A 19,617-nucleotide genomic window follows, 5' to 3' on the forward strand; every position below is an offset into this window, starting at 1 on the left:
ATTTATGATCTCAACTGAACAATGTTCACTCGTTTACTGCATATACGTACCTGCTTCTTGGTAATATAGATTTAGTTTAATGTTTGAGAAGTAAGCTAGAGTCTTAGTAGAGTCTATATTAATTTTCATACACACAGAATTATGACTGTTGTTAGAGGGCTCAGTACTGAAGCTGGGAATCGGTGTTTTAGATCGAGGGGCTGATACGTCATTCTTGAAACAAATAAAACAAATCAACCTAATTCGCTGCGTTAGTTCATTGAGCTGTCGGCAACTCTTCGAGTTGCGCCCTCTGCAAGCTCACACTCACACTACCCACAGTACGTCTCTGTTTAATTCATAACTTCTGAACATCTGACATATGCCCAGTGACACCACTGTCAACTTATAACAGGTTAGGCTCCACTTAGAGTCACACATGGATTTTACAGCTGAGGTATGGGGGAAGAAGACTGAAACTTTACTGTATTAAAATGTGAATTATTCTCATGACTCTGGAGTTTAAAACCAGTAAACAAAACAAGAGACGTATTTCTCAATTTTACATTTCGCACTAACACAACGTCCAGCTTAACTGATTTTAAACAGAATACTACAGTCGAAGAGAATGTATAGAAAATTGAACTTGACTAATTCAACAAAAAGGTGTCAGAAAGTTTTCACTTTCGTAATGTAAATATTAACGGTTGATGCTGTCAGTCATATGTCACTTCAAAAATAAAACTAAAAAAACACTTAAAGTTCAATTCAATCCTACAAAATATACATATTTTTTTTTACTTTCACAGCAATCAACCTAAGATATATATAAAAAAATACTCTTTGCCCTCAAAAGTGGAGGTCCACGTCCCAAGATAATCATTTTATTATTGAGTTTTGAGTGTGTTTTATAACCATAGCGGTTCACCTTCAATGTGAACTTTACCTATGACCTGCATCCAGTGGATGACATTCAGATTTTGTACGAAAATATAAATGTTTTCAGTTATGTGCTTGACCTTCACTGTGATCTTACCTTTTGACCTTCATTCGACAAAATTTAATCACTTAGTTGGAGACAACTTTTTTTTCACCCAATTTCATGAAAATCACAAGAAAAAAATCTTTTTACAGACACACGGAGAACTGAAACCAGCATCCCAGGCAGTGGACAGAGGTTTCTTTGGTTTGAATTTCGTACAAAGTTACACGAGGGATATCAGCGCTAACTGTCCCTAATTTAGTAGTGTAAGACAAGAGGGAAAAGAGCTAGTCGTCACCACCCACCGCCAACTCGTGGGCTACTCTTTTACCAACGACGAACAGTGGGATTCACTGTATCTTATAACGTCCCCACGGCTGAAAGAACGAGCATGAGGAGTCGAGTGCCTTAACTACCTGTCTATGCCGGGCCTTGGGTAGAGATAACAAGGTATTTAGTCGAGTTTGTACTATTTTATAAAAAGACAAGATAGAATCATCGTTTCTCTAAGGTTTTGTCACATTGAAATTCGATCACTAGTGTAGAATAAAGATTATCTAAACTCAACTATATTTAAACACATCTGAAATACTAGTTGTGAATAGTCATGTCAGTAATAATTTCGATAGAGGATGAAATTGCACAAAAAGTATGAATTGAAATAATCTGTGTGTAACTTCGTCCCAATAAAGGGCTTGGTGTTGGCTAGTGGTTAATCTTTCGTTCTGTGAATCTGAGAAATTTATTGTTCGCATCTCGCTGCCGAAATAAAAATGGAGCGCCTCACAGTTTGGAGTTACGAATACAGGTAGGCCCGGCATGGCTAGGTGTCGACCCGTAATCCGAGGGTCGCGGGTACGAATTACCATCACATTCAACATGCTCGTTCTTTCAGTTGTGGGGACATTATATGTGAGGTCAATTTCACTATTCGTTGGTAAAAGAGTAGCCCAAGAGTTGGCGGAGGGTGGTGATGACTAGCTGTCTTCCCTCTAGTCTTACACTACTAAGTTAGGGACGACTAGTGCTGATAGTCCTCGTGTAACTTTACGCGAAATTCAAAAAACAAACAAATGAATACAGATCTAATTCCACTATTTGTTGTTAATACAAGAGCAGTCAAAGAGTTGTTGGTGGTTGTTATTGGCTAGCTGTCTTCCTTCCAGTCTTTTATTTTTATTTTTATTTCACAAAATAAAATATTTCAACAAAATACATTCAAAATTTCAAGTAATGTTAGAACAGATCCCAAACTCACTGCGCACGAATGAAAATCAAAATATATAACGAATTTACTGTTATACATTTATTTTAATATATACGTTTGTTTCAGCTTGATGTATGTGACGTATATTGTTGGATGCGTATTACCCAAATCCCCTTGTAGAATATTCTAGAAAGTGAGAATTAACAATATATGTTTTACGAAGACACTAACGTATCTTCCAACATTATTAAACTTTTGAGAATCTCGCTTAATGAGTATATAAAAGCAAGACTTCACAAGACGCCGAGAGACTGTAACTATGATTAACGCTTATTGGTCGGAAAACTACAGAGTTTGGCCAGGAACGTTCAAAGATTTCGAACATTATGAACCGTTTTAACTTTGGTGAATTAACTTCGGACGTTATTATTTCTACGAGGCATTAAATATCTTCGTCGCTAAAATGTCAGCCAAGGAAAGACAGTTAGTTAGCTTAAGCGAGATGTAACAAGATCAACTCAGAATTAATTTGTCGTCGTGAGCCTGGACCATCGATAAAATATTCAGTACTAGACCAGATAGGAGACTCAGTATAGTTTGTAAGTTTGTAAAACACTTGTATACAAACCAATAATTGCAATAACCGTTAATATCAATTGTATTGTTGTTTGTATATTAAAATATATTTTTGTTAAGAAAGAAAATTCTGTGTACCAATCGTCTTGGTAAATATCATGTAGTTGATATATATTAACATTTAATTAACTCCTAAATTAAAATTGAAATGTTCGACTATTTGAAATCGTGATACGTAACGTACGTACAACAAATCGAAGAGCTCCCCGCTAGTACAGCGGTAAGTCTCCAGCTTTACAACGCTAAAATCAGCGCTTCGATTCCCCTCGGTGGGCTCAGCAGATAGCCCGATGTGGCTTTGCTATAAGAAAACACACACAACAAATCGGAGACTCGTCCGAGATAAATTTTAATATGTAACAAATGTTATTAACCAAATGTTTAGTTGAGCATTTGATCTAACCGACTATATATAATATGCATACTTATAAGTAACTCTGACTGATAGAAATAATAGTTACTTATTATGATCAAAGTATAATCCTTATTTTATGTAAGTGTGATAGCAAAATCTTTGAATGATTATACTTCGATCTGTTTTGACAAAAGCATTAAGCGGAAATCTGGAACAAAATTACTGATTTGAGGTAAAAGATGAAAAGGCACAAGAAAGTGAGGAATGTTATTTGTCAATAATGAACACAATATTTGTACGTTATTACTTCCGGCTATATGAGAATTGTTTATATCTATGCTACAAATAACTGTTGGTAAAGAATATCTATTGAATGTATTTCCGTCTTATTAATCTTGTAATGCAGACATACATATATATATTATATACATATACTAAACGTCTTGCTCGAAAATTAAAATAACATGTCATGACAGAACTGAGTAAATCTAAAGTACTTAACTTGTTAAGTGTTAAATAATGTAACATGATTGGATGAGCCTCAAATAATACAACTTCTAAAATAATATAGCATGATACAACCTAATAAGTTTAAAATAGTGTAACATGATATAACTGGATAAGTCTTAAATAATATAAAATGACGCAACTGGGTAACGGTAAGATAATGTGACGTAACAATACTAGTCTAAAATAATCTAAAATGACGTAACTGCATGTTTCTTTGTTAAGATTACACACGTTAGAGATTATTTAAAAGAAAAAAAAAGTATTTAATTTTAGGTTGTCCCCTCCCCAAGAGCCGTCCTTCACCTTGTTTTTTTTTTCTTCTTTGCTTATTGCTGGATGTTTTGATACTTGTAAGGTGATATGGATATTTTGAAAAAAACGTAGATATATTTTATGTCAAATTAAGTTTATCCACTTCCTAAATGAGGTTTAAAACAATTACATGTTTATTTTTACTAGAGAAAAGTCCAGAAGTAAGGTGCACATATACTTATATAAAAATCAAAGTAATAAATCAAATAACTATAGAAACAGGAAGGCAAATACTGTCATAAATCAAATAACAACAGGAGCAGAAAGGAAGCTACTGTCATAAATGAAATAGCAATAGAAACAGGGAGGAAGCTACTGTCATAAATCAAATAACAATAGGAACAGGGAAGAAGATACTGCTACGTATGAACTTTATAAGGAGAACTCTTGTACAACTCTTTGCTTGTTTTGAGTAAAGCTAAGAAAGGATTATCTGACTTGACGAACTGGTAGGATGTCATTTGTGAAAAGCATCCACCGCCAATTATTTGACAACTATAATGGACTGATGTGATTAGAGTGTCACTCTTATAACGTACCCGGGTCCCCAAAATGACAATGAGCGATTTTGCTATAACGACACTCGAAACATGGACACTCGGATTCATAAGCCGTCACGCTTACCACTAGAGCACTCCTGATCCAAGATAAAAGCAATCATATAGACCAAAGTCAATCCCTTCTGAAACAAGTGACCCGACATCTCACATTATACATTTATTTTGTAATGCAAGAGGCTTTGTAAGAATGTATTAGTTAGTAGAGTACGTTTTTTATGGTCTGTTGAACTTGTGTTTTGTTTTCCTTTAAATAAAATGAGTATGTGAAACAGAATAAACACTACCTACTATATGTTACGAAATGACCAATACGAGATGAATATAAAATATGATGTCCCAAAGTGTAATTTTAGTCTCATATAAAATTAACACCAAAATGTTAACAGGTATGAACAGAATGATCTACTTCACTATAATACAAAATTTACTCAACCATACTTATACAAATATGTGGGTGTATGGAAGGGTGGGCTTTTTTTTGTACCCAAGAGAACCCAAGACATAACATATAAATTGTATTTTTACTTCATTTAATCTAATGTAAGGAGTTAGTACTATCTTAGATCCCACGCTACTTCAGCTATATATATAAAAAATTAGTTTGTGCCAGGATTTCCCATAGAAAATTTGCTACTTGTCCAAACTGCTTCTAATACGTCTGTGAAGTATTTGTATAACTAAAACTAGGCATTTATTCAGCCAGAATAATACTATAGAATCTGTAGTTTGTGGATTCATAGCGATTACGTACTTCAATCTTCATATATATATATATATATATATATACTAGACGGTACATTTCATTGTAACAGTACACTTTTAAAATAGCAAAAACTGATATCCAAAACTGTAGTTGTGCACTTTTGTTTTTAGAGTTTTCAAGTAAAGCTACGGAGTGGTTATCTACATATACCCAGCTTTAATTCTGAACTGTTAGGCTTGAGACATAGCAGCCTGGCAAGAGAACCTACCGCTAATTCTTATCTCAATGAATAGTGATACTTTTTACAACATATCCAAGAAGTTTCCTTCCCCGCACGGTTCTTTAGCGGTTTTGGGTTGATGACGCTAAATATCGCGGTTCAATACCTGTAAAAGTAATTAATGCGCGTCCCCAAATGAGTAACACATTTGAGGCAACGAGTGACGGATCATTAACTTTCAGATTTGCAATCTGAGCAGGCTCGGCTTGTGTATTTATTAACTGACTATTAACAAGTTAATTTTGAATTCTATGACTTACTGTAACGTAAATCATCGTAAAGCATTTTTTATCGCACTTAAAACCGAGCTCCTTAAAAAACATTGTGGCCTAGTTGTTAGCATGCCAGACTGCTGATCGAAGTTTCAAGTTTCGAACCATGATATGACGCCAAACAAGTTCCGGACTTTCATTTGTAGGGATATTTATAACAGTGAAAGTATCCTGTTATTCGGTTAAGAGTAGCTGCATATTTAAGTTACAGATGGCTTACCTCAACGTTAGAGGGTTCTGACCAGCCCGTTTAGTCTCCATACCGTAACAGATATCATTCCGGTTGGAAACAACAAATGTTTAAATATTGTATGCAAATATTTCAGTAGGATAATAAAATTTCTAATTTTAAATTAGATTATATTTAACAAAGAGAAAATGATATTATGTGTTTATTCAGGGACGACTGAGAACTTAAAATGTCATTGTAAAAGAAATTTTATAATGGCCCTCCAATGTGGTCGGGCGAGAGGTTCACCTATAATATTGATCGGAGTGGCGCACTTAATGTCGTATAGCTATTTGTAATGTGCTATTTATAATGTTCACTGATGAAACATATGAAACATGTACTAGTACTATTTATATTGTTCACTAATGAAACAATAATACACTAAGCAATATTTTTCATTTACAGTCCAACGTTCATTACTTTTACTATACGTCTCAGTAAAATATAAACGTGGATGAACTACATGAACTTAAACTAATAAACACGAAAAGTAACATGCCATTAACGGAAAATTAACTATTCTATTAAGCCTGATTTAAACAGTTTATTTTTTGATGGCCCACTGGCTTACTGAAAAGTTTCAAGATGGGAAGGTTCTTTATATAATAGTGACAACTGTACCTGAACAATCCAAGAAATGACAATTTTTATCATGAAAAATCCACGATTACATATGTAAACATTTACATATATCTATATATTATAATGGCCTGGCACAACCAAGTGGTTAAGGCACACGACTCGTAATCCGAGGATCGCGGGTTCGAATCCCCGTCGCACCAGACAGACTCGTCCTTTCAGCCGTGGGGGCGTTATAATGTGACGGTCAATCTCACTATTCGTTGGTGAAAGAGTAGCCCAAGAGTTGGCGGTGGGTGGTGATGACTAGCTGCCTTCCCTCTTGTCTTAAACTACTAAATCAGGGACAGCTAGCGAACCAAGTCCTCGTGCAGCTTTTCGCGAAATTCAAACCAATATATCATAATTGGATTTATTTCCTTTTCACAAATATTTGAAGACTCATTCATTATTAGTACTTTTATCTGTGCTCTTTATATTACTTTAAAGACATTGTTCTTACACGTGAACTAGAAACAAAAAATCATTAATAGTGATTTGTTTTGATTTTCATAGCATTAAGAAAATCTAAATACGTTTTTTCGCCGTACTCATTTGAAAACCCTCGGATTTAGATACGTATAATTGAGACATTAAAAGACAAGCAACAGGTACCTGTGATGATCTTCTAGGAAACGTTTGACTTAATGAAATTTTTTAAATCTTAGTTTAAAAATCTCGTATGAAGCCAAACGCTAAACGGTTCGTATTACACAAACGCAATTTGGCCATCTGTATGGAGCTGAGAACAGCTACTGTAAAGAAACGGAAGTCTAAGTGCTCCCAAAAATAATCCCGTGGAGTCTGGTTGTCGTTTCCCGTCTGTATGAGTAAAAAAAAACAACTTTCTAACCTGTTTAGCATCAAATCATAGAATGAAATAACATAAAAATAGTTTATTACTGTGTATGTTTTATGGTACATAATGCATTTAAATTTCGAAAATTATTAATAAACCACACTTACATGTTTCTAAAATTCACAATTTTCAAACTTTTTTTTTCTTTAAACTGTAATATTAAATGCTACAAGTTAGTTGTTACAAAGTAACAACTCATTGTTAGATTTCTATCTTAAACTAATTTGTCAGGCGGTTAGGACGCTCGATCGTAATCTAAGAGTCACGGGTTCGACTCCCGTCACACCAAACATGTTTTCTCTTTCAGTTGTGGGATTCTTATAATGATACGATCAATCCCACTATTCGTCGGTAAAAGAGTTACCCAAGAGTTGGCGATGGATGGTGATGACTAGCTGCCTTCCCTTTAGTCTTACACTGATAAATTAGGGACAGTTAGCGAACCAAGCCCTCGTGCAGCTTTTCGCGAAATTCAGAAAACAGGCAGGGACCTTTTATATCATAAAACTGTTATTAAAGCAATTTCTTATTTAATTAAGTGTGATTTAGTGGTTTGTGTACCAAGCTAAGGTCCAAGATACAAGACGTGTTACTGAACGCGCTTCACAGTCTCTGTTTTGGATGTGTTATAATAAGTGCCTTCAGTTTCTGCGTAGTGATTTTGGTTCATTTTCTTTTTTTTTATGGACCAGGAAGGGTCAGATGCTTTGTAGACCTCTTTCTCTCACATGCGACAGCCAAGTTGTTTATTCATTCCAAAGAGTCCGAGCAAAACCCATATGGCGACGAGTAATGCTGATTGGTTGTGCTTCTTCTGATTAGTAGTTCAAAACGAAGACAGCTATATTTGAACTGGAAACTTGAACGTGTTGTTTTTAACTAGTTGTTTCTAAGCTCCACATTTACGAAGCTTATAAAAACTGAATTTATGTATATCACTATATTATTACTATTGAGGCAAAATTGATAAGTTCTTTTGTGGATTTGTTTCTCATAAACTGAAAGGATTCTTGCATATCTATCATTTGGTGTTATCGTGTTTAGTGCTTATGTTCTAAAGGAGTTTTCACGCCCCCCAATGCCACAGCAGTATGTTTGCTGACTTATAGCGCTGTAAACCGGATTTCGATACCTGTGGTAGGCAGAGCACAGATATCCCATTGAGTAACTTTGTGCTAACTACAAAAACAAACAATTTACATTGGACTGGTCTTCACTGAAATTAGACATTCTAGTCTGAACTGCATCTTGTATATGCATGGAATAAAAAAAATGATAGATATGCAAGAATCATTTCAGTTTATGAGAAACAAATCCACCAAAGAACTTATTATTTTTGCCTCAATAGCAATAATACAGTGATATACATAAATTAAGTTTTTATCAGCTTCGTAAATGTGGAGCTTAGAAACAACTAGTGTACTTTCCGTTATGTTCCCCAAAGTTTGTTGGTAATTATTGTAAAACTGTTGAAATGTTTTCCGTCTTTTTGTTGGACTATTGTTTTCTTGGTGCTTAAATATAAAAAATATATATTTTCTAGTTTGAAGGAGAGGAACACTGTATTGTACTGAAATAACTAAATTACATTTCGTAGAGAAAAAGACATATATAATTTAATACAAAATATACTTTTCTGCTTGTTTGGCGCAGATAGCGCAGTTTCTTTGCGCCATAAAACGTTAAACAACAAAATATACACCTAAAATACAGCATTATGTTACAAAATCAAAACTTCATACGTGGAATTGCATATAGTTTTATGTGGAACATTTATCAAGGAAGTATATTCCTTTCACCCGAGTTATTTGTTGTTGTGGGTAATTCATCTATGATGTCACATGTCTTCTTCACTTAAGGAAAGACTGTCGTAAAGCAGAATATTTACGTAAAAGTAGACAACAGTCTATTCCGTTACACCTGAAAATTATATATTATTTAATTTTTCTGTCCTAATGTGAAATAGTAATGTACGCAATGCATGCCACACGAGAAAACTATCGTTGTAAATCTGTACATATAATCTAAGTTTTTTAGTCAGTAACAGACTTTTACAAGAAAATTTTAAAGACTTCAATCGGATTCTTTAAGAACTTTATAATTCAGTAAATATGTTGTCCTCTGTGTATACACCTAGTTTTACTATGTTTTATATTTAATAAGGATTGTTTCACTCTGTTTTATATTTTTATCTAGTGTATTTCATTACAAAGCTCATTCAAAAGCAAGAGAAGTTAGTTTAACTCTGTATAACCTCACGTTATTCTGTAGAACATACCCAGTATATTGAACGGGAGACTAGTGTGGTTGAAGTTCTTATAGGCCTACCTCATTTTATGTTTATCCATTTCATATTTTGTATTAAAGTTTATTTCTCATTGACAAGTAATTCAAAAGTTACTGTTCATCAATAAAAGCAAATGTTTTGAAAATTGTTATATATGATAATAGATTTTATTATATAATACCAGTTTACTCAAATGATGACTCTTTGAATTTATATACAGTTTGTGAACAAATTTAATGTCCCAACTGTTTGTTGTTACTGTGTCTTTTTTTCTGTGATAATTACGAGGGAAGAGTAGGTATTGAAGTATTAAAGCATTCAAACGTCAAATCCGCCAACCTTCTAACATAATCTTCTACAAAGAATATAAAACCAAAGATTTTAATCCTTTACTTATAGTTACGTAGGCTACAGACTAGGGTTGTGTCTTACAGAAGAAACAAGTATCAAGTGTAACTCATAAAACAAATGTTAAAAATAAAAGTATTACTTTATTAAACACATACCTAGATTTTTAATGACGAAAGTCTGAATAAAACATAACGATTTTGAGCAACAGTAAATAAAAAGTTAAATTTTAAATAAAATAATAAATAATGTGATGTTCACTCTAAACCTAGAACTTTGATTTTTAAGTTATTAACATAAAACTTGATAACGATTGAAACTGATTTGCCTCTTTTGGTTCACACCATAATAGTTGTTCTTAATTCGATCCAGTTGTAAGAGATACTTAGGTTTGATAACCAGAGTTGTTCTAAAACTAAAGTTATTCTTCCTTACTTCTTTATTGGTTATTTTGAAATTTTACCGGAAAAATTAATGTTTTTTTATGAAATTTTATAATGTATATGTGTGTACATAACGCCTCGACAACTACTGTGTCTATTGTATCATAACCGGCGTGATGTGTCCTAGTATTAAACGAAAAGCCTCGACGATACTAGGAAGAGGAAAATGTAGTGTTGTTTACATATTATAGCATATCCTCTTTCTCTTTCGATCATGGGCGCTTAGAAATAATACATTACCTTTTAAGATTAGAAAGAATACATGACCCTTTAAGCTTAGAAATAATACATAACCATTTAAGTTTACAAATACTACATAACCCTTCAAGTTTAGAAACAATACATATTTTTTAAGCTTAGAAAAAATACATAACCCTTTAAGTTTAGAAATAATATATAACCCTTTGAGCATAGAAATAATACATAACCCATTACGCTTGTGAAAAATACATAGCCCTTTAAGGTTAGAAATAATGCGTAAGCCTTTAAGTTTAGAAATAATACATAATCTTTTAAGCTTAGGAAAAATACCTAAAACTTTAAGCTTAGAAATAATACATAACCCTTTAAGTTTAGAAATATTACACACCATTTAAGTTTAGCTCAGGTAGCAAGATTTTACACATTTTGCTTAATTTTTTCTAATCACATTAATATTTCTTTTTTTTTTCTTCGGTGATCTTCAAGATACTATTGTAAAATGTTTTGGATATAGAGATATGTCTGTAATTATTGACCACTAAGACAATATTGTAAAATGTCTAGGACGTACAGGTAGAGATATGTCTGTGATTATTGACCACTAAGATATTATTGTAAAATGTCTTGAATGTACAGATTGTAGATATTTGTCTATAATTATTGACCATAATTTAATAATTGGTCCAAATACTCCGATAATGAAGACTAGGTAAGAGATAGCTTTGTTTCAATATTTGAAACCAAGTTATTTCATAAGTACCAGTTATAAGCTCATATTCTCCAACTGTCTCAGCATAACGCAGGTAGACAATTGAGTAGATTTGCACAGTTTGCATACATATTAGCAAAGATTTTATACAGAATTGTTAAATCACTATACATTGTGCATATACGTCATAAATATTAAACTTTGCAACGTTTCTTAAATTGTGTTTGAACGAACCTGTAACCTCAAAAACACTATAATTGATACCTGCATTAAAACGGTTAACATACATACTTCACATTGTATGTTATATTTATATTTTAAACAAACACATACACACAAATATTCATATATACAGAAGACTTGTGTGATCATTCAATCAGAAATTATTCTGCTCTGAGAAAACATACTTCCATTTTCTCAGCTTGGATGAGACGATAAAACTGAGATTTATGCCAAGAGACACTAGGGTTTGTTTATATGTGAATCAAAAACGAAAACAAACAAACACGACGTTTATCAAAAAATAGTATATAACTAAATAGAAGGAAAAACCTACAAAATCAACTAAAATTTCCTACCCTTTGGATGATCAGGGGCTGGCCCGTGTCATAGCCCCCTTGGAGACGAAAGCCCCAAGGCATAAATGGGCCATCCCGAGTTAGAGTTATATTCATTATACCTTGGATTATAATGTGTTGTACATTAATGTAATGTACTGAAAATAGAATTGTTATAGTAGTAATATTTCATAAAATCTGCATGAGAAACATCGCATGTCTCTGTCAATGAAACTCCCAAACTTGTAGCTCTTTGGAACGTGACTCTTAAGGATGGAAACACACGTACAAAACCATTAACAACATGCACCAAACATTAAATTCAACATGAATAAAAATAGCCTTGCTACACGTGATAAGATGCCATCACTTAGCTCCTTCTTCTGTTGAAAATTTGAACTTTAAACGACCTTGAGCTCCATTCCAAAATATGCATTCAAAAAAGATTCGAGCCATGTGATCGAACAATATATAATTTAATTTTACTCCATATTTCAAGCTTTAATATACATTTCAATTATTTCATTCTTATGGAAATATTTGTTACATGAATGAAACGAAAATTACTTGGAAAGTTTGTTTGTTTTGAATTTCGCGCAAAGCTACTCAAGGGCTATCTGCGCTAGCCGTCCCTAATTTAGCAGCGTAAACGTAGAGGGAAGACAGCTAGACATCACCGCCAACTCTTGGGCTACTCTTTTACCAACGAATAGTGGTATTTACCGTCACATTATAACGCCCTCCCCCCGGTTGAAAGGGTGAGCATGTTTGGTGGGACGGGGATTCGAGCCCGCGGCCCTCAGATTACGCTTTAACTCATTTGGCCATGCCAGGCCGTTTCTTAAAAACACAGCTTTCGGTAATCATGAACATAATCACCACTAAATATTTGATATGACTGGTCTTCTTAAGGTTTTGGTTTTTTTTTTCTGAAACAGGTTCTGACATAGAGAATAGTCTTAGTGAAATACAATAAGGCCCTGTCCGATAGCTAGAGGATTATTGGTTAATTAACTTACTGGGAAACATGAAACGCAAGCCTTGTTTACATAATTTTTGTACCAAAAGTATTACCATTAATAAACTTTGATGTACACTTCTTTAAACCAACAATAACAAATATGACTTATATTTTAAAATTATTTTTCTATTTATCCTATTTCTTTCGGGATAAGACTGGCTTACAAACACACAACTGTACATGTAGTCGATCAGAAGTTAGTTTAATTTGGTTATTGCTAATTTGATTTGGTTATTGCTACAATTAGTGGTCTCTGCTCCGCACACCATGGATATCGAAACTCTATTTTTAGCGTCGTAAGCCCACTATTCGTTGGTAAAAGAGTACTCTAAGAGTTGGCCTTCCGTCTGGTCTTACACTGCTGAATTAGGGACGGCTAATGCAGATAGCCCTCATGTAGCTTTGCGCGAAATTCAGTAAAAAAAAAGAGTAGCATTAGGATTCAGACGTCATCCTTATCACGGTATAACAGTAAAGTAAATCTTTATTTATGTCGTTTATTTTGTTTTTACTGTAAACGTGATTTGTGATGAAGAAATGAGATTAAAAAGAAAATGTTGATGAACACCCTTATGGACCAACTACTATGTCATATAATGTCTTGCTTGTCGCTGACGTCACAGTTAAATGTTTGCACACGTTTGCGTATTGCTGTGGCGTGTGGTTTGTTTTAAGCACAGCGTTAGTCTTAAAATAGTCTCATCGCTGGAATGTGGCTATTGAAACAATGATAGTGACTGCTCTGGTACGTGGTGTTGAAGAATGATTACTAAGCACAGTTGATTGCCAGTTTGATAAATTTAACTAACGTCTTATCAAGGTTAAACAGCACAATACCCATTAACACTATAATATCGTTCTACAAACTCTATATTATCCAGTTAACAATAACAAGAGAGTTTATGGTAGTTCATGCATTATAATATCCTCATTTAGTATAATTTGATGAAATAAATTAGAGTGACAAGAAATGTACCTTTAGCGAAAGAAAAATTGGATTGAAATTAATCCGCTTTCATTTGTTTTACTTCTGTTCGTTAGAGATCATAAAAAACAATATAAACAAACAGGGATTAGCTGAGCACAAAACAAAAGCCATACGAAATAAAACAACATATTTGGGTTAGAAACTGACGGTAGGAGGTTTTAAGCAACTCCAGCATACCTATTTATTGCCAGTAAATATTCGGTAAAATTAATTTGATTTCTCAAGCCAAGCAGACAAAAAGTTCTTTGATGTTCCTACTAAAAAAAATCTGAATTTCAGTGTCCTGCCATTTCTCATAGGTATGTAAAATAAATCACACGTTACGTTTAAATATTTTTGATAATCAAACAATTAACCTGGTTAGTTGGTAATGTCGTACGGAAAATGTTTGGTTTGTGCATAATGTTCGAGAAAAATCATCTGTAAAAAATGTCAACGCACATCGCTTATAAAAGAACTGTATTTTGTGTTGACTGACTGGAAATACAAAATTGTTTACACTTACAAACCTTAGCTGCAATATGGAATTTCATTTGAGTTTCTCAATTAAATACTATAAGTTGTTGTTTTGAATTAAACACAAAGCTATACAAGGCGTTATCTGTGCTCTGCCCACCAAGGATATGGAAACCCGGTTTTTAGCGTTGTAAGTCCGTAGACGTACCGCTGAGCCACTGGGTTTGTTTTTGAATTTCGCACAAAGCTACTCGAGAGCTATCTGTGCTAGCCGTCCCTAATTTAGCAGTGTAAGATTAGAGGGAAGGCAGCTAGTCATCACCACCCAACGCCAACTCTTGGGCTACTCTTTTACCAACGAATAGTGGAATTGACCGTCACATTATAACGCCCTCACGGCTGAAAGGGGGAGCATGTTTGGCGCGATGGGGATGCGAACCCGCGACCCTCAGATTACGAGTCGAACGCCTTAACACGCTTGGCCATGCCGGGCCACGAGCCACTGGGAGGCATACTTTAAGTCATTGTTTTTCAAACATTGCAAGTAATAGAATAATAGTCAACTTACCAGAAAGTGAGAGCTGCTTTCCCTAAAGTAAATTTCAGCACCACCTTATTTCTACAGATTTGTAATACACAAGGAAAAAAGTTTACTTGTTTGTCATTTTTATTTCAGCTTTAAGACCTTCGAGTTTATTTTTTAACATCATATATTGTATTTTAATGAATTTTCTGAAATGCAGAAATTCTTAAGATTTATTTCTAAAAGATTAATTACACATAAAAAAGTTTATAACTTGACGCACCCTAGTGGCACAGTAGTATGTCTGCGGACTTATACTGGTAGAAACCTGATTTCGGTGCCCGCGGTTGGCACAATACAGATAGCCTTTTATGTACGATATCAAGAAAACAAACAAATTATAACGTGTCATATGAATTGAAAATTGGTTTTATAGTAAATATGAGTTTCTTATAAAATTATCTTAATCTTACCAACGTTAATTTATTGTATCCGGCATATATAAAATAGGGAAACCTACCCTACCCCAAATGTAAATATGTAAGAAATGCTGATTATTTGAAATACATTTTTTTTAAGCTGATTTGAATGGTGAATGGTATAGTTTCTGTGGGCTCATATTATAAAACATATGAGTAAAATTCTTTGGAAATTTAAAATGTACCTCAACATGAAACGTTTCAGTTACTATTTACAAGTGAAAATGGTAATTTGAAGATTATTTAATAATTACACGGATTTATATTTATACATGTAATCAGTTACTAGTTAGCTATTTATTTACAATTATTTTCATCTATAAATATACACTTACTATAAAGTCTTCATTAAAATATCACCCCGCATAGGATTTTATAGAGTTGAAGACTGGGATTGTTTGAATTTCGCGCAAAGCCATCCCTAATTTAATAGTGTAAGACTAGAGGGAAAGCACCTAGTCACTACCACCCACCGCCACCAACTCTTGGGCTACTCTTTTATCACATTATAACGCCCCTACGGCTGTTTGGTGCGATGGGGATTCGAACCCGCAACCATCAGATTACGAGGAGAACGCCTTAGCCCACCTGGCCATGCCGGATACTGAAGCCTAGGAAGTGAAACATTTCTACAACGTTCATTGAAGTGTGATCCATAATATAATAATATTGTTTATTCATGCACATTTTTAAGGCTAGTACAATCAGAACTACAAAGCGTATAAATTGAAAGAGATGTCATTGTACATCTAGAGATCTTTCACCCAAAGTGTTTATATCTTGGTGAGAGAGATTTTATGTGGATCAAAGTTTTAAAAGTTTTTTGTTTTTTTTCATTGAATCGAAAACGTGCTATTGGTTCTGTTGGAAAGGTCTTATCTGGAAAGACTAAAACTGATTACTACATGCTCATAAGTTGATACCAGAAGCCCTAAAATACTTTTGTTTCATTCATTTAGAAAGCATACCAAAAGAGATCTTTAGTTATTGATTTGAAGAGAGGTTATGAAGTTCTTGACAAAGGTTGTTTGTTCAAAATAGTTGGCAAAGAGTCTAGTACAGTTCTGTGTTGCAAAATACAATGATTTGAAAACAAGTGAAAAATTATGAATTTAGGAAAATTCTCAACTTTGGGTTCAATTCATGGAGAGTATACTGTTGCTACTAAGCCTACGCAAAGCTACAAACGTAACTAACATCGACATGCATCTAATGTTCAATTAAAACATTTGTCTTCTGCTTGCTATCTCTCTGTTTAATCCACTTTTCGCCGAATTTGTCCACCTTACATCCCAGAGCACAATCATTACGATTATTTCTCGGGCTTCAGTTACAACTTCAAGAAATGTAGTTGGTATTACTACTTAATAAACAATAAAACAATAAAGTAAGCGAGGATTCCTCGCCTTTAGCAAGCATTTTCTTCCATACTATCCAAGATGTATGACAGGACACACGATAGCCAGCCAGGTAACAGCTGCCTTTAAACTAGTGGGAATGACAGAATCTGATGAAATATCTCTAAAGGAATTGAGACAAAACAAAACTACTCAAATATCCACAGATTGTTACATGATTTTGCAAATTTCATAAAGCCGTTCTAAATTGAAAAGGAGAATTTAATTCGTCAAACATCTGAAATAAAAGCACCTGTTTCTATCGCTACAGATCTGTCAGAAACGCTTGGTAAGATATTTAAGGAATTTGTTCAGAAAAGGCTTGTAGTCAGAATGGTAGATTTCTATAACCTTTTGAAAAGGCAGTCCCTAAATTAACTTAGTAGTCTACTAAAATCAACAAACTTGAAATCCTTGTTACAAGAGATTGTTCAAATTACAGCAAACAGCAATTTTGGGTCAGTTTTTCTGTTGTCAGAATAAAATAACCTTGATTTTCAAAAGGTTCTTTTCTTCCTTTGCCATGCCAAACATGCTCGCACTTTCAGCCGTAGAGACGTTACAATGTGACGGTCAATCCCACTATTCGTTGGTAAGAGTAGCCCAAGAGTTGGCGGTGGGTGGTGATGACTAGCTGCCTTCCCTCTAGTCTTACACTGCTAAATTAGGGACGACTAGCACAGATTGCCCTCGAGTAGCTTTGTGCGAAATTCAAAAAAAACAAACCTTTACCATGATGATTGGCAATGTCTGGTGGGTTACCAGTAAAACTTGGTAAGTCAGTACACTTTATCAAATTAGTGGATGAACTGCCACTGTATGACTTATCTTATCAGAATAAATAAACAAAACATATTCACGGGGCAAAATAAGATTGATGATAATATAGTCATCTATAGTTAGCTGATGAGATTTTTTTAATTAGACGAATAGAAATGTAATGACAAGGACGAATAAACTGTGTGTTTTGTCAGAGTTAAATTTATATTGGCATATAGATCCATATGAGATCAGGACTCCTTAGATTAGCAAAATGCACTGTGGAAACGGCCGTGGGTGGTCAGACTTTTTTCATCCACTAGATCTCAGACATCCTCATATGGAATAAATATGTGGCATCACTGTAATGTGTGGAAACGAGCTTTGACAACAAGTGCAAAGTTTGATCATAGGATGAAGCACAAAAAAGCATCATAGCCACGTTATGTTATGTTATTATGTTCTTGGCAGGTCACTTATGATAAGTGAAATTAGACAAGTATATTTTCTAGTAGTCGTCAAGAAGTATCAACCTCTTTTATATTTCATCTGGAATCACTAGTAACGTGTTTAAATCTGACATTAAGGACTGAAGTAGCTAACGTGATGATTATTCAGTTTTGCCTTTATTTACTTTACAGAACATATCTTGTTGAACCTCCTGTTATCAGGTAGACCTGTCTTATCGCTCTGAGTAAAGTGAGTCTTACTGAAAATTAAAATATTTACATTGTTACAAAATTGTTTAATAGCCAAGTTTCTAATAAACACTACAGTTTATAATACATCTATGTGTAGGAAGAGTTTGACCTGATTATATACATATTACACTCTTATTTTTTGGAATAATAATATTCACTTGAGTTTCCAGCAATTTATATGACTTATTATTCTCTTAAGGGTCTCAGAACAGTAAATCAAAATTACTCTGAAAGTTACTTTTTGTTATCTGGATATGAAAATAATTCCACACTTTGACTGCATAACAACGACAAATGGTTGTCCTGGCGAAGTGTTTAGGGAGAAATAATTAATGCTCCATTAAGACATTGAATGTTTGTGCAGCAACTGCTTCTTTCAATTTGTGGGATATGAAAGGATTTCCATGTTTGGGTAAACTAAAACAGTGAATCTCTGTTCTTCCTAAATGAAAAACAAAAGTCTATAACATAAAGAAATTTGTGATATTGTTTTATGCATCTAACATTTTTCATATAACACAATCTTAAAAACTGATATTGGTAAAAAAATTTTATTACTAAATCTATTTGGAAAGCGGAAAAACCTAAAACATGTTTTCGTCTTAAGTATATAAAGACAAGTGTACAAATAAATGTGTGTGATAAAATACAAAAAACAATAATTTATATAATATAGATTTTACTGACAAGAATAAAAGTAAACATATGTATTTTGATGTAAGGCATATATTTTTAACACGAACATAACCTAAACATTAGGATGTATTCGTTATTATACCTGACATTTAGCCTGTTTCTGCTGTTTTTCTTGTTCCAAGAATTCCTGTGGAATTTTCCAAAAAGGGGGTCTTTCCATTAGACAGTTAGTCAGAAACACACAACACACTTTCGTCCAGTGGCTTTCTGAAGTATCGAAAATGTTAAATTTAAAATCAAAAACGGTTATACTGCACACATCTCTCGAGACGATACTGCTTCTGGTTAAGTTGTGGGTATCGGTAAGTGTACAGTAAGATACCTGCTAACCAAATATGTTTTAACAAAATTCACTCGATGCTTTAAGATTATTGGTTTAGAGGTATCTGGTTTACTTTGTTTTGAAATATAAAAATAGACAGGAATCTTCACCTGTCATCGTCCCCTCGATTCGAATCACCTTCACCAGATGTGTGCACATTCAATTTATAAACATACTTGAAAATATTTTGTTACCTAATATATACTACATTAAGATACAGAAACA

The 19,617-nt window shown here is 33.7% G+C and overlaps 1 protein-coding gene across 3 annotated transcripts in view; it reads right to left on the reverse strand.

Annotated features, from left to right (window-relative positions):
- The window catches only part of LOC143253653 (uncharacterized), a 42,484-nt gene extending 23,186 nt beyond the window's left edge, over nucleotides 1–19,298 (reverse strand). The window contains exon 1 of one of the 3 annotated variants that reach the window (XM_076507853.1): nucleotides 19,153–19,298. In XM_076507853.1, the coding sequence (XP_076363968.1) occupies nucleotides 19,153–19,230 (78 nt within the window). In that variant the 5' untranslated portion in view covers nucleotides 19,231–19,298. Of the gene's footprint in view, nucleotides 1–12,071; nucleotides 12,434–19,152 lie in introns of those variants that run through there. The other 2 variants (XM_076507852.1, XM_076507854.1) reach the window with 2 other exon arrangements.
- Nucleotides 19,299–19,617: the final 319 nt, after the last annotated feature.

The sequence above is a fragment of the Tachypleus tridentatus genome, chromosome 6 (assembly GCF_004210375.1).
Source record: "Tachypleus tridentatus isolate NWPU-2018 chromosome 6, ASM421037v1, whole genome shotgun sequence".
NCBI lineage: Eukaryota > Metazoa > Arthropoda > Merostomata > Xiphosura > Limulidae > Tachypleus > Tachypleus tridentatus.